The 17,911-nt window shown below is 24.2% G+C and overlaps 1 protein-coding gene and 1 non-coding gene across 2 annotated transcripts; one reads left to right on the top strand and one right to left on the bottom strand.

Moving 5' to 3' along the window:
* Nucleotides 1-5,467: 5,467 nt before the first annotated feature.
* On the bottom strand, nucleotides 5,468-5,933 carry Bm8384 (Uncharacterized protein; the record flags this gene model as incomplete). Its single annotated transcript, XM_001891677.2, has 2 exons — nucleotides 5,468-5,699; nucleotides 5,833-5,933. The coding sequence occupies 2 exons, from the start codon at nucleotides 5,931-5,933 to the stop codon at nucleotides 5,468-5,470; spliced, it is 333 nt and encodes a 110-aa protein (XP_001891712.2).
* Nucleotides 5,934-6,803: 870 nt separating this feature from the next.
* Nucleotides 6,804-6,986, top strand: Bm13200. The gene has a single exon (XR_006227889.1). It is a non-coding gene; the product is annotated as an Unclassified non-coding RNA Bm13200 (non-coding RNA).
* Nucleotides 6,987-17,911: the final 10,925 nt, after the last annotated feature.

Raw genomic sequence — 17,911 nt, 5'->3', positions numbered from 1 at the left:
CGCTTATCACTTATTTTCAAGCACGAAAAACTTTTTTTTTTTTGATTTAGCATAATAGAATCATTGTTATTTTGTGAATTTGAATTCAATACATTTCGGAGTCAAATTATCGCTATTCATTTTCATTCTGGAAATATTTAAAAAAAAAAAAATATAGGAAAAAGAGTTTTGCTGAATTCAAAATTTTATTTAAATCATTGCTTCAAAAAAAAGAAAAAAGAATTGCTAATTATTAATGACAAAAAAAAAAAAAGAAAAATTCACCTGTTTAATTCACATGATATCATTTACACTCATTACTCACATCAATGAAATTAATATTTGATTTTTAGTAGTAATTCTTATTGAATATTTCTTAATAAGATTTTTTATTCGTTAAGTGTAAATATTAGTTTTCATTTTTTTTTTTTTTTTTAGTTAAATCTTTTTGAAAAAGGAAAAACAATTTTAGATGAATTTTTTTAATAAATAAAAGCTAATATATGCATGTATATAAAAAAAGAAACTAATCAATAAAACGAGAGCCAAAAAGGGAAATTAAAAAAAAAACTTTCTTATAATACAGTAATTGAAATTCATGCAATTTCACATACGGTCACATCATTTTTTTACACGAATACAGTAATATGTACGGTAATGCCTCGGTAAAAACTGTATATTATGTATTATAAGAAATATTTAGCTAATATATGTATATAAAAATGGAACTAATCAATAAAACGAGAGCCAAAAAGGTAAATTAAAATAAAAGTTTCTTATAATACAGTAATTGGAATTCATGCAATTTCACATACGGTCACATTATTATTTACAAGAATACTGTAATAGATACAGTAATGCCTTGATACAATTACTCGCCAAATATTTAGCTATGTGTATGAAAAAAGGAAGTAATCGATAAAAGAGAGCTAAAAAGGGAAATTAAAATAAAATTTTCGTATGATACAATAACTGAATCTCACATACGGTCACATCGTTACTTTGCAAGAATACTGTAACAAATACGGTAATGCTTTGACACAATTACTCGCTTAATATTTATTGAAGTAATTTTAATATTCACAAAAAAAAGGTTCATTATTAAAAAAAAAATGCACTGAGTAGCACTTATCGTTGCAATTAGCAAATGATTGAATACAGAAAAAAAAAAAGATTATTAATTGTAGTATTATTCACTGTTTATGCTATTTATTCTATGCTAAAATAAAGTATAGTAATTTTAATTAATTCATAGACAAAATTATCCTTAGTAAATCTAAACAATTTAAAATTTCACATGCACATTAACTTTTAAAGACATTATTTCTTAGCAAATCTTAGTTATTTCATAAATAATCTATGTATGATATCTATCTGTCCTTTAATCTAAATTAAACTAAGAAGCAAAGAAGGAGTAAATGATACTGCGACTGAGAAATTTGATCTTTTTTAAAAGTTTTACATTGAATAGAAATATTTGAAAAGGAAAAGAAAAACATAATTGGATGAAATATTAGTCAACAATTTCAAAGAAAAATTTCAAATGTTTGCTGAAAATAAAATTTAATGAATTCTGATTGTTAACAAAAAAAAAAAAAAAAAAGAAAGAAAAACGACGAGAATTATATATCATACAAATTAGCATTTTCAAATTTGAATTTTATAAAATCTGTGCAAATTTCTCCTAAAATTTGATGAAGTAATGGTTCAATTTGAACAAAGTAATGAATAAAGTACAAAGTAAGTTGTTTCTATAAGTTATATGGGCAAGTAAAAATTAACTCTAAGATATGAAAAAATTTTTTGAATATTATAACCAATAAATTGAATTAGATGTTTAGCAAATTTTTTTAAAATCATTTTGCTTTAAAATTTGATTGTTTCTGCAATTTGTTTTTCTAAGTATTTGAAACAAAAATTTTAGGAAGGAGAAAGTAAAAGTTTTCATATATTCGAAATAAAAATGTTAAAATCGAGAAAATCGAAGCTTTCATCCATTCGAAACAAAATTATTAAAAAGGAGAAAGAAAAACACTTTTTCTCTTTCTTTTTTTTTTTATAAATTAAAATTTCAATAATAACTAGAACTGCTAATTATTACTTTCATTTATTTCTTTGCCATTAACTGGCAAAAGAAATAAGCAAAACTTCAGGAAATAATATGCTTTCAGCATGTAAATATTAATTTTGCTTAGAAAAAAGAAAAAAAGGAAACAGAAATGCTTTTTTGAATTCAAATTTCCTAGATATTCAATTGATAAGATATATCAATCGTAAGTGAAATTTTGATTGATATATAAATTTAAAAAATAGATGCTAGTAAAATGAAAAACAAAAAAAAAAAACTAATAATTTTGTTTTGATTATTAATTGAGCAAAAAAAAAAAAATGGAAAACATATTGTATTAATGCAATATAAATCATATTTTAATTTTTATGCATTGTTTATCAAAAATATTTAGATAAATATTTCAATTTTTTGAAATAATTGAATAAGCGAATCAAAAAAAAAAAAAAAACACAAATTACTGTCTTAAAATAATTTCCATAAATTTTTTCTCTTTTTAATTAAATCCAGTGGTATGTTTTGATTAAAATTTAAATTACATATTTTGTTGTTGCCTTTCGATTAATTAAAGAAAAAAAAAAAGTTTTGTTCTTTTTCAGTTTTTTTTTTTTTTTTGCTAAGCAAAGAAAATAAATGATAACACTAACAATTAGTATCTTTTATTTATTAAACTTCATTTTGTTTTGAAAAAAATAAAAAAAGATTTAGAAAAAATCGATATTTCTTTTTTTTTTTATTAAAAAAAAGAAAACGGAGAATTGTGTTAGCTAATTAATTTTACTAAATTCATACAATATAACATTTTAATATTGTAATTGTTTACAAAATTTTTAATTTTTATTTCAAATTATTTGCTTATTATTTTGCTAATTATCAAATACCGTAATATAACTACAAATTAGATAAAATTAATTTATATTTTCCACTGATCATTAGTAAATATGTTATTATATAGCGGTGTATAATTTAGTAAAATATAAATTTAAAACGAACGGCTAAGCAAACACTGAATTTAAATAGTTCAAAACTACCAATTATTAATTGAATGAAGCAGAAGAAATTTTAAAGTTAATAGTGCTGGAAGCGCTTTCGGGAATTATACCCATTAGTACGGGCAAAAAAATGCTTTGAAGAGCAATTTCTTAGCAAACTCTAATAATGATTACTCCATTAATAATTTAATTTTTGTATTTCAAAAAAAAAAAATTCTTTGTTTACAATTAAATTTTGCTGTTCCTTTTAAGCAATTACATTACATACAATTATTTTTGAAAACAATAAAAAAGCATTAAAAATTTGATACAATTATGAGAAAAGTTAAATTAACGTAAATAATTCTAAAATTATCCATCAGATCTATCATATTAGTAGCCTGAAATTGTTGTACAATAAAAAAATTTTAATAAAAGATTTAAAAAAAAATTTAACAGTTATAATTCATTTTATTACTTCCATTAATTTTAAATCAAAATGTAAAAGTTGCGAATAATTAATTATCAATAAGAAAAAGGAAAAAAAAAGAAGGTATTGTGAACTAAAATTGGAAAAATGGTAAAATGAAAATGAAAAAATCTTTAAATAATTAAAAAAAACAAAAAACAAAGTGGCTTGTTAATTTCAAACACAAAAAATATGATTTGACCTTTGACCCACCATATAAATTCTGCCAAAATGTCTACGCCAAAATCATCTACCAATCACAAAGGACATCAAATTAGGAAACGATTAAATCCATTATTATTATTTTTTTTTAAATCCTATCGAGAAAGCAAAAAATTACCGCTTAAAACATAGTCTATAAAACTAAACACGTAAGTATGCCTTATAATTAAAATCCAGTTAATTGATTTTAAAATTTTAAAATCGTAAAATTTGTAATTAATTAATTTTTTTCAATCGATAACAAAAGAAGTAAGGCAAAGATAAGATAGCAATGAATGAGATCATCGAGAATTAATTAAAAACTGAAACTAATGAAATATAAAGTTTAAATTCAATTCAGCTTAAAGCGACTAAAATCGATTATCAAAAACAGAATTTTAAATGTTAATTTTCATTTTAACCATTTTTTTTCTTCTTGTTTGGCTCTAACTTATTTTTTAAAAATACCTTTTTAAATATTTGACATTTACTATTTAAAAGTTCAAATGAAAAGAGAATTAAGCAAAAAAAGTTCTACTGATTAATTTTGCATTCTCGAATTTTGGTCGCATTAGCTTCTTCTAAGCAAATTAGTCAAATTCAAGATGAACCATTTGCAGCATTGAACTATCTAAGATAACAGTCATAACTACTGATAAGATTATCAGTTCAGAATAGTAGCAGAGTTATCAGAACAATTAAATTAAATTAAAGAAAAATTAAATTAAAGAAAAATTAAACAAATTGAAATTTCAGCTTAAAATAGCAAAGTAGAATTATCAATAATGGAATTTATTAAATGTTATCATTATCATTTCTCACTACATTGTGTTATTTTTTTTGCCCTACTCGCATAATTTATAATAAAGTATTAGATCAGATATTGTCCTATAAAAACAAAAAAAAAAAAATAAGTCGAAATATTTGGCATTTTATCATTTCTTATAAAAACTTTAATTTAAAAAATTTAAAAAAAACTTTCTTAAATCTTTACATTGATTACATCATTGTTAAACTTTATTATATATTCCACAGTTTTAAAAATAAAACTAATAAAAACATATGTGATTACTAATTCATTAAGTAAACAAATAATTTTTTACTTTTTTTTAAATTTTTTATTTTTTTTAATTTTTTATTTTTTTTTTTACTTTTCTTCCTTTTTGTACTTTTTTTTTTATAAAATTTACCTTTCCTAATATTTCGATAACGATTAAAAGAAGAAAAAAAATTGCTTTATATTTCTTTGATGGATAATATTGTTTAATAAATTTTTAAACTTTTTCAATTTCTTCATTTTCCATAGTATGCAAGCAAGCATTTGAAATTTAATGCATACCTTTGACAATAAAAAGAAATAAAATAAAATAAATAAATAAATCAGGTTTCATTTTTATTTTCTTATCCTTCACAACATATTTTCATCCATCATAATTTGATGATAAACTGATAACAGTGATGATGATATGAGCATTTAAGACATTTTTGTCAATTTAAATAACTTGAAATGGCATCTATTTAAGAAATAATCTAAACTTTTGATTGATTTTATTCAATCAATAAAATCAGTGTAACAATTAAAAACTTTTCAATTATATAAATACTTTATTACATATTTCAAAAGATTTAACATTATTCGTTTGTCACTTTAAAATTTTCAAAATTTTCTACACAAACAATCAATCATATATTATACGATAATATATGCGTAGCAATAATTCCGTATCATTTCCAATTTCAATTTTCAGGAAATCGATTACACAGCATTCATCAACCGTATTACGGACCATCAAAATCGCCGTGAAATCCGAAACCGTCATGAAATCCACCTGAGCTTTCCCAACGCCTTCGCCAGAAACGTCGCCTTACTCCGTAACGAGGCCCAAATGTATGCCATGGCATTCCCCAGCCATAAGGACTATAATAATGTTTGCCCCAGGCATAGTTGAAGAATGGAACGGAAATGAAGCCAAAGTCATTACCGCCGTGAAATTGCCGCTTATTTCGTTTGCTAGAAAAAATGAGTAAATTTGAGGCATAAAAAAAAAAAAAAAAAAGTAATACTTAATTTTATTATTTCTATTAAAATTTTGAAGAAAAAAAAAAATTGAAATTTTGAATGAGAAAAAAATTTTAATTATAACCTTATTGAATTAGCATTTGATATTTTATAACACGACAATAACATCAGATTTACAGAAAGTATAATAATGACAAGAATATGTGACAGTGTTTTGGAGGACATCTGAAAATTTTTGCTTTCATTAATTTGAATTAGATCAGTTCACAAAAAAAAAAAAAAAATCATGATCATTTGACCTTTATGACATTTAGGCGCTCTTTTCAGTTCGAGAAATTAATATTCAAATTGTCATAAGTAAATTTTGAGTAATTCATTTAGTAATATTTTAATTAAGCAACTATTATTTAGCTCAAACTTTTATTGTTTCATTGGAGTAAAAACATTAATGTAGCAGCAAATTTAAAATATTTCAATTCAAAAGTAATATAATTTAAAAAATTTGAAATATTTCAATTCAAAAGTAATATAATTTAAAAATTTTTTCCATTTTGTTAACATTTTATTAGTCTTTTTTTTTTTTAAATTTAATTCATTTAACTTAACAATAATCATTGCTTTCCTTTCCTTAATTTAAATTACAACAATTAAAATAATAAAATATGCAAATTCTTTACAATCCTATAATTTTGTATCGATCATAATAAACAGAAAGCGAATTATTTTAGCAAAATGAAATACGAAGAAATATTTTTAAAATAATTATATGTATAAGATGATGTAATTTCTAAATTTTAAAAGGTGAAATGATAAGAATATGTTTGTTTACAATTAATTTGCTAAGAACTTGTTCACATACATATATTTTTATTTTGATAAATATTTGTGAATCAATGATTGGTTCTCCGCCAAACTTATAAAATTCAAGTTTGAAATGGAAGTTCAGTTAAATTTATTAGCAATTGCAATGAAAAGACAAAGCAATTAATAGAAAAAATACTTTAAGTAAAGTAAAGTGAGTTAGTCACATTGATAAGTCAAAGTATGATTTAAATGACCTTTCAATTAGTTTTAATTCAGATAACCTTTCAATTACTTTCAGCTCAGATGACCTTTCAATTATCAGTAAAATACGTGAAACCCCAAGGTAGACTATATTTCAAAACACTTTGCGACATTCACGAACTTTGCCATCCCGAAATATCTTCTCCATCACCAAAAATGACCCCAAGAGACCCCAATGCTGAAGAACGGAAATGCAGAAAATCCTCCAAAATCGTAACTTAGAAAAAAAAACTAAGAAAAAGACGTTCCGGTCGAATCCTGAAATACAATTCTGGAAAGTTCAGTTAATCGATAGCATTAGCTAATTAAGAATTTGACTCATTATCTATTTCCAGTATTCTTGTTCATTATTTAATGAACTAAATCAAATCTATTCATTTCTATGAATTAATTACAAATGTCATTCAGAAATAACTTTCACATTCATTTTATTTATTTATTTATTTTTATTGGCTAATTTATTTATTTTTATTAGCTAATTTATCATCAAATAACAACGAAGTAATTAACATTTCGAATGTAAAAAATCTCATAAAATGTTTCATCTAAATCAAAAAACCGATAAAATATCGAATAATTATTTCACTTAAATCAAAAGTAATGAAAATCCAACAAAATGATTTATAATAATTATTTCATACAATTCAATTGCTTTAACATAATGACAAGTAAAAAAAGCTAATTCCATGGCACACAATTTCAAAAAAAAAAAAAGTTAAATAACTCTTTCAATAGAAGTACATGTATTGGATAGAATAAAAAATTTAAACAAAACATCAATTGAAATAAGTAAACAAAAACAAACAAACAAACAAATACTTATAATTGTATAAATGCATTAATTATATCATTTAAGTATGTCTTCCAATATTCTTTTCTTTCTTTACCTTAAATTTGAAATGAAACAATTTTTTTTTTTTTTTTTGTAAAATTTTATTTCAGTATGCTTCTAAATAATTATTTGAATACTTTCAATTAAAATTAAATGAATGCAATAGGTTAGCGCAATGATACGGGCGCTAATGTCGTTAACAATAATTTTTCTCGTTTACATATAGGTTGGATTATGTCACATCAATGTGACATTCTTTTATAGTTATTGAAAAATTTCGAATTATTTAGTTTAACACTTTTGATATGCTCAAATTCACCGATAATTCTGTCAATTTTAGATCAAAATTATTTTTTCGTAAAATAATTACACAAATATTTCTTTGGTTCATCTATTGAAATCAAAATTTTAATTTTGACAATAATATGAGTTTTAGAGTGAAATTTTATGACAATTTAGCAATTTATAGAAAAATTAATTTTTAAATTGAAATTAAATTTCACATTGAATTGATGAGCAATTATTAATTATTCAATATGAAACTTTTTTCTCGGATTTCTTTTTTCTTCTTAAATTTTAGTAAAAAGAAGGAAAAAATTTTAACCTAAAGTTTTTTTTTTTTTTTAACCCGTATTATTTCATTTTTTTTTTCGATCTTTCTTACTAATTTCACTTTTGATTTTAATTTAATTTTTTATTATGAAAAAATTTTAAGCAGATATAAGAGTAGAGTAAGTATTTGGCATACTGTAAGTGTACTGTAAATATACTGTAAAATAATATAAGTGAAGTTGCTTGTTTTTTAATTAATTAATTTTAAATTGATATATAAAATGACTTTTGAATTGTATCACCATTATCACTTCCATTTTTGCTGTATTTTTTACATTCTTTCCAAAGTAAATTTAAAGACGTAAAAGTAAATCACATTGAACAAATATTGTAGAGTAAGTATTTGGTATACTGTAAATATACTGTAAAATAATATAAGGTGAAGTTGCTTGTTTTTTAATTAATTAATTTTAAATTGATATATGAAATGACTTTTGAATTGCATCATTATTATCACTTCCATTTTTGCTGTAATTTTTACATACTTTTCAAAAGTAAATTTAAAGCCGTAAAAGTAAATCACATTGAACAAATATTGTAGAGTAAGTATTTGGTATACTGTAAATATACTGTAAAATAATATAAGGTGAAGTTGCTTGTTTTTTAATTAATTAATTTTAAATTGATATATGAAATGACTTTTGAATTGTATCACCATTATCACTTCCATTTTTGCTGTATTTTTTACATACTTTTCAAAAGTAAATTTAAAGCCGTAAAAGTAAATCACACTGAACAAATATTGAAATTGTCAAAATTTACCACAATTAAAACGCCAAAATATTTTTCATCAAATTTATGCAATGATTTTAAACGAATTTTTTTTTTCATTGTGGATTGATAAATGAAAATTACAGTTTGACTTATTACAGTTTGAAATTTAAAACATAAACCTAACGAATTTCATATACTTTCCACTTACAATTGTTAGCAAAACAAAAGCAAAAAAAAAGTGATGAATAGCTATATGAAATACATTAAATTTGTTTTTCAATACTTATTGAAATATTTAATTTGAATTTAATTTTCTTAACAATAATTCAATGTTGTTACCACCGCGTATCACTGCTGCTACCTACTACCATCTATTATAATTCAAATTTTATAATGTAACAATAAAAAAAAAAGAAATATTTCTGTACCTCATTCCAATATTAAATTTGATACAATTTTAAAATTCTATTTCATGTTTAAAGATTTATTATTTTTTAAATTAAATTAACATTTATTATCTATATTTGCCATCTGTTTAATATTTGCTTAACTAATATTAACATTTATTTATTCATATTTTTTTTATTTAACCAAATTATCCATTTTGCTTATTGTGAAAATATTTGTTTAATTTGAAAAGGTAGTTATTGTTTTTGAAGCATATAAATTAGTAGCAGGTAGTAGCAAGTGGTGCTAAATTCCACTTAATTAAATGTAATGTTTTTTTAAAGTAATACCTGAAATATGAATTTAATCGGAATGCCACATTTTTAATGTTAGTAAAATTAATGGAAAATAAAAAAGTAGAAAAACAATTATGAACTACCAATGTTGGATATTTCCTTCTGTTTGATCCACCGTATACGGTTCGAGCTACGGTATTTCTAACTTCATTCGAAGTTATTTCGGAATATCATTTACATCGGATGAACAGTCCCGGTATTAGTAAATTATTATATATGTGGCTGTAACCGGAAAATTTTCGTAGCAGGTGATTGCAAGTGGCGTTCAGGTATCAGAGGAAACAGTTTAGGAAGACAACACTTTAATACAACGACAACTATAAGCAAACATTAAATTTTTTGCTAATCATATGCAACGAATGAATCTGGCTAAATCTCATTCGGTTTCGCAATATCAGGAAGGATCGCAATCCGGTTTCAGTCCATATGCATGACTATCAGCTGTCAGTACTTGCTACTATTTGTCACCACCTGCAACCCTTGTCCCCACCTACAACCTTTCTTAGCACTTGCTACTACTTGCCACCACCTGCACAACCCTTGCCATTTGTTACTACTTGTCACCACCTTCAACCACTTACCACCACTCACAACTACTTCTTACCACTTTTTACTACTTATCACGACCTTCAACCACTTGCCACAATCTCCAACTACCTCTTTACACTTGTTACCACCTTCAACCACTTGCCACCATTTACGACCCTTCTTACCACTTGCTACCACCTGCAACTACCTGATACCATTTTAGCGTTCACCACCACCTACTACCACCTGTAAACCCACTTACCACCAGTAGTCATCAATGCTTTCACTTGCTGCCACCTGCCACTATTTGCTATCACATCTTATCGTTCATCACTATCTTCCAACTATCGCCATTTTCTACCATCTGCAACCACTTGCTACCACATGTCACTACTTGTCATCATCTGTAACCACTTGCTACCACATGTCACTACTTGTCATCATCTGTAACCACTTGCTACCACATGTCACTACTTGTCATCATCTGTAACCACTTGCTACCACATGTCACTACTTGTCATCATCTGTAACCACTTGCTACCACTTGTCACTACTTGCTTGCAACCACTTTCTGGCTCTTGAAAATAGTATTTTAGCCATGGACAATCAATTGAATGTCGTTTAATTATTAGAATATGATAGAAAACAATAGGGATGAAAATTAATTTATAAAGCAAATGTATAGCAGGTTTCAACAATTTTATCTCGATTAATTCTCTCATTGTTGTTAAGAACACGTAATTGCTTAATTAATTTTTCTGCCACCTGCTAGTAATTGCTATTAGTTGCGATGCAAATTCAGGCAATGAAATACCGAATAGCCGTATGAGCGATAATCGTCTAATTTCTCGAATTATATTTTTTAATATTTCATTTAAAATATATAATTTCATTCTTTTTATGATTTAATATATAAAGTTTTAATAATTAATATTTTTTGCTTTTTCAATATATTGTTTAAATATTCAAGTTTAAGTTTCTTTACAATAATTCAGCCTTTATAAAACAAATTCGGCAATCATTTCTGAAATGTGAATTAAGTTAAAATTGAAACTAAATATATTTCTACATCTCATTCATGTTGTACATTCATGAAGTTTCATTTTATATTTGTAAATATCAATTGAAATTTTAAAAATTTATCATTTAGTTGATTAAATCAGTTGCCGATATTATTAAAATCATTATTTGCTTAATTTGAATAGGTATTTCATATTGCTAAAGCATATGAAAATTAATTAATAAATTATATCAATTATTTTATAAATCACTTATTTTATCATTATTTTATTATTTATTATGATTATTTCATCAATTATTTTATTTTCGAACATACCAATGGTACAGAAATAGATGTTGTATAATATTTTGGTGATTATCATTATCGCTTATCACTTTGAACAATTGTTATCAGTAAGAAATGAATGATTATATTGATAACAACACGAACATATATTATTACTTCATAAACAAATATGAAATTACAATTAAAAATTTATTGCTTTATTATTCATTCAAAGCTAATCTTTGTTAATAACATTAGTTTTACTTTAATCTCAAAGTTGCCAGATTTTAATATAATCGCAAATTTATTATTATAATCTTTAATATTAACTATGAACAGATTTAGTTAATTTATCATTTATTAATTTTATTAAAATTTTTTTAAACAATTTTTATTGATTCAAACATTATTGCATCTCTAAGTATTAGAAAGCATGAAAAAAGCAATACAAGATAAATTATTTAATATAATTAAAAAAAATATAATTTAAAAATTATTTACTGCAAACTTTTCGCGTATTTACTAGTAAAATTAAAATTTAAATTGGAAAATGTATGAAAACTTAGTACATTCTTTTAATTTTAAAACCAAAATAGATAAAGAATTGTTTTTTTTTTTTTATTTTTTTAAATCACCATTTTATTCTCGAGTTTATTTATCAATTGTTTAAGCAAAATTATTTATCAATTCTTTAAGTTAGGTGAAACTGAGCTAATATTTATTTTAAGTTTATATTTATTTTCTTATCTTTCAAAAATAATAAATTTAAAACACAGTTCTTTACTGATTGTTTATCAAAAAAAAAAAAAAAAACCTTAAAAGAAATTGAATAACTTTGATACAATTATTAGATTATCATTATTTGAAGATTACAAAATGAAAATAATCTATTTCAATGCTTGAAATATCAAATTAGCTGTTCGTATTTCCGGATCATTAAATCCTGTTTTCGTTTACTTTTTCAAAAATTGCTGTTAAACTAATCCGATTAATCCATTTTCATCTGTCCTTCTACTATTATTTAACTTGAAAACAAAAATTAAATAAACTATTTTATTTTACAGATAGACTAATTCACAGGTAAAGGTTATTTCATATATCATTATTTAAAGATTAAAAAAAAATGATAATAATAATCTCTTCCAGTACTTCAAATATCAAATTAGCTGCTCATATTTCATATCATTAAGGTTTTTTTTTTGTATTGGAATTGAAATTTATTCAAATTTTAAGTTTACTGCTAATAATCATTTTGCATCAACTTTTCAATCAGTTTTTTCAAAATAATTTTTAAGTTTATAAAATAACTAAATTCATTTTCTTGAATTGTCTTTTTTTGCTTTTATTTCTTTTTTATTTTTTTTTTTTTTTTGAATTTTATCATTTTTCTTTGTTCGAATTCAGCTGGGAGTGCTGCATGGCTAAATGGCAAATTTTAATCATTAATATTTAAATTATCTATTTATTGAATAAAATAATTTAAAAAATGTTAAATTTCAAAAAAAAAAATTTTTTTTCTATTTTCTTTATTAGATTTATTTGATATGAAATGATAAAATCAAAAGAATTTCTGCCCAAATAATCTGATAATTAAATATGAAATGATTTATTTTTCAGTTAGAGTTAACATTTTATCTTATCAAATCACTTAATTTTTTTGAAAATTTCATTGATATTTTACGTTATGAAAAAATTTAGACTAAATATTGCCATAAAGAATTGAATTAAAACAAATAAACAATGAAATGAAAGTACAATTTTGACGGAAAATTTATTTAACTCTTAAAAAATTTATAATAATAAATGAATTATTCATTTTAAGTTTAGCAAGAAATTATGGCAAAGAATTCAATTTCTCTTTTATCAATAATTCTGCTACTATTTGCTGTTGGATTTCAAAGTACCATAGCTCATTATGGCCGTAAAGTAATTTTTTCTCTGTCATTTTAATGAAATTTTAAATTAGCAAATTGTTGATGCTAGTTTTCCGGTTATATAAAAATTCCGGTTTAGATGATGTATTCGACATCTTTTTTGATAAACCTGAAAAAAATTGCTTTAAGACACATTTTTTAATTCTTGTTTTTTTTTTTTTATTGTTTAACTAAATGCATTTTTCAGATTTCAAATGTGGAAAAATTAAATTCTACGGCATCAAATTTACTTGATTCGTTTCCGTTATCATCCAATCAATCAATTTCAAATTCATCAGATCCATTTGCATTACCATTTTCCGAATTAAATTCAAGCATAAATACGGAACTCTTTCAAGAATTATCAAAAATGAATTTTACTATTACAACAATACCATCTTTTTAATTAATTTCACTTCTATTTACATTTAAATGAATTGACACATCAATTATGTTTAACAGAAAATACCGGAAAATAATGAATAAATATTTATTGGTAAATTAGTAAAACAACAATTAAATGAGTAAATAACATTTTAGAATCTTTCAAAAAAAACAAAAAATTTTTTTTTGTATAATTTTATTTATTTAATACTGGAATATGAACATTATAATTATATTAATTTAAAAGAGTAATTAAATTACAGATGGGAAAAAATATAATTTAGACATTATAATTAAAAAATAAAAATAATATCGACATTATAATTATATTAATTTAAAAGAGTAATTAAATTACAAATGGGAAAAAATATAATTTAAACTTCTAAAATTAAATTAAAAATTTATCACAAATATTAAATCAGTATATTTTCATATATGTAATAGTGGAGAAATTTTTGCGCAATAGCATCAAAAAAATTTAAATAGAAATGGTGCGCAAATGTTTGTGTGCACCACATTTGCGCGAAAAATTTTAATTCGATCTATATGAAAAAAATTTTAATTTGATCTATATCAAAATAAATTAATTTCTTATTATGATCTTGAATTGTTCTCGATTTTTTTTTTTTTTTTTTTTCAACCTGAATTGTATTTGTATTCATTTCAACAATGTTTCATATAACAAATTATTTTATCAATTGATAAAACTTTTGTATGATATGCCTAACATTTGATCCATATCAAATTTTTTATTAGAAAAGAAAAAAAAATATGAACCTATTACTTCTTCGAGAATGAAAAATTGGAAAAAAAAATTTGGAAGAAAAATATAAAATAGTGTAAAATTATGAAGCTAGAAGAGAAAATTAGTTTTTATTCGAGAATGGAAAATTTTTTTTGTTTCAAAAAATTTTTTTTTGAAATAATCAAAATCAAAAATATTTTCCTATTCTTATCATTTTACAATGTAAATGGCTAAATAAGCTAACAAAATATTTAACACATGAAAACAGATAAAATATTGGTCATTTATAGAAGAAATTTCGATAATAATTATCGTTCATCGTTTTTTAAAATTAATTTTTTTTCCAAATGAGATATTTAGTACTCGTTTTATATTATCACTAAAGTAAAGTAAACGTATCACTCGTGAAGACGTGAAGACGTGAGAAAATTGCTGTTGAAGTAAATGAGAAATATTTGATGATAAATTATCGGAGGTATAAATAAAGTGAAAAAAATGATAAAGTAATGATGAAAATTTTAAATGAAACAGCAATTTTGTTATATTATTATTGCAAAATTGAAAAATATTTAATAACAATTTATATTAAAAATAATTTTAAAAGAGAATGAAAAGTTAAAATTTGTTAAAGTTAAAAGTTAAAATTAAATTTTAACTTTCGCAGTTACAACTTTCAAAAAATGAAAAAAAAAAATAATAAATAAAAATTATTCAAAATTAGATCATATAGAAAAAAAAAAATTAAACAAATTCTAATGTAACTTTTATTTTAATTTTTGAGTCATATAAATACTGAAAATTTTATTTTCTTATTTGAATATAATTTAATAAAAATGAACTGAAATTAATAATTAAATTACGTAATGAAAAAGAAACAGAATTTTCATTATTATTTTTATTTTTTCGATTCTTTTATACAAATTGGGAATGCATCTTTTGATGTTACAATTTTCAAAAGGTAATAATAATTAGTAAAAGAATAAAAAAGTTTTGTTCCCAAAACAAAAAAAAAAAAAAGAAAGAGAAAGCTATATACTTAAGTGAAAAGACGGACGTGAAAAAAAATTTGACCAAAAGTTAAGAAATAAATAAATTTGCAAATGAAACATTCCATCCTTTATTATCGTTTGTATTACCACGTCGAATTTTATTCACGTCACGTTATCTTTATATTGCTAAATCCAATTTTATTCACGTCACGTTATCTTTATATTACTACATCCAATTTTACTCACGTCACGTTATCTTTGTATTACTACGTCGAATTTTATTCACGTCACGTTATCTTTATATTGCTACATCCAATTTTACTTACGTCACGTTATCTTTATATTGCTACATCCAATTTTACTCACGTCACGTTATCTTTATATTGCTACATCCAATTTTATTCACGTCACGTTATCTTTGTATTACTACGTCGAATTTTATTCACATCACGTTGTCTTTATATTACTACGTCGAATTTTATTCACGTCACGTTATCTTTATATTGCTACATCCAATTTTACTCACGTCACGTTATCTTTGTATTACTACGTCGAATTTTATTCACGTCACGTTATCTTTGTATTACTACGTCGAATTTTATTCACGTCACGTTGTCTTTATATTACCACGTCGAATTTTATTCACGTCACGTTGTCTTTATATTACTACGTCGAATTTTATTCACGTCACGTTATCTTTATATTGCTACATCCAATTTTACTCACGTCACGTTATCTTTGTATTACTACGTCGAATTTTATTCACGTCACGTTGCCTTTATATCACTACGTCCAATTTTACTCACGTCACGTTATCTTCATATTACTACGTCGAATTTTGTTCACGTCACGTTGTCTTTATATTACTACGTCGAATTTTATTCACGTCACGTTGTCGTTTATATTACTGCGTTTAATTTTATTTACGTCACATTATCGGTTACATTACTGCATTCAACTTTATTCACGTCACGTTATCGTTTATATTACTATGTTTAGTTCTAATTCACGTTACGTTACTAGATACGTTTAGTTAACGCATTCCTTTAATAGAATATTATTTAATTCTCTCCTCTATGATAGACGCAAATTTTGCGCAATCCTTTTTTAACGTCTGCTGTGAGCCGCATCATTGAAGAGTTTTCATTTTGCACGTAGGATTGCTCCGGAATGGTCGTAGCTAAAATTGTGTAAATTTTAGGTCAGATTGTAGATCATCCGTTCACCCTATGTCCGCGGTGTTTTTTCTCCGTCAATTCTATTCTCGGTGTTTTTTCTCCGCCAATTCTATTCTCGGTATTTTTTCTCCGCCAATTCTATTCTCGGTGTTTTTTCTCCGCCAATTCTATTCTCGGTATTTTTTCTCCGCCAATTCTATTCTCGGTGTTTTTTCTCCGCCAATTCTATTCTCGGTGTTTTTTCTCCGCCAATTCTATTCTCGGTGTTTTTTCTCCGCCAATTCTATTCTCGGTATTTTTTCTCCGCCAATTCTATTCTCGGTGTTTTTTCTCCGCCAATTCTATTCTCGTCTCGGTGTTTTTTCTCCGCCATTTCTATTCTCGGTGTTTTCTGTCCGATACTCCTATCCGCGGTGTGTTTTCTTCGTCAATGTTATCCAGTGTTTTCTCTCCACCAGTTCTATTCTCGTTGTTTTCTCTCCACCAATTCTATTCTCGATGTTTTCTCTCCGCCAATTCTATTCTCGGTGTTTTCTCTTCCTAATCCTATCCACGATGTTTTCTCTCCGATACTCCTATCCGCGGTGTTTTCTCCCCATCAGTCCTACCCGCGGTGTTTTCTTCCCGGCAATCCTATCAGTACTTAGCATTGATTCATTTCTATTACTGCATATTTTACTTTTTGTTTTTCATTATTTTATGCGAAAACTTTTATGACCACTTCTTACAGTAGAAATTGACTGCTCTCTTTGTTCTCAAATATATATTCTGCACATCACCTATGATCTCACCTATGATATGTGTATCTTTTCCAATTTTTCAAAACTAATAAATGAAACTAGCTAGTTTAGCTATATCATTTTTTTTTTTCGCACAGAATTATAATTAGTTAATCATAGTTATAATTAGACAACTATGGTAGGCACATAAATTATCATCGAAAGTTGACAAGCCAGATACGTCGATTAGCCATAGGTATTGAGAATTATTAATTAACTGATTAATAATCCGATTTGTTTTAATCTAAAATGCACTCATCCAGAATTCAAAGCTAATAATTGAAGCATTTATTAACTTTAGAATTGCCACACATTATCAATCAACATTGAACCATTCGTCATTATAGATTTATTTGAACTTAGTGATTGGTGATAGCTTTATCTTATTTTTTTTTTTTTAATTTTCTAGCCAGGATCTATAAATATCATTTTTGGT

This window comes from Brugia malayi, assembly GCF_000002995.4.
Source record: "Brugia malayi strain FR3 genome assembly, contig: Bm_v4_ChrX_scaffold_001, whole genome shotgun sequence".
NCBI lineage: Eukaryota > Metazoa > Nematoda > Chromadorea > Rhabditida > Onchocercidae > Brugia > Brugia malayi.
Note: the sequence above shows the minus strand (reverse complement) of the source record. Positions and strands in the feature narration are given on the sequence as shown.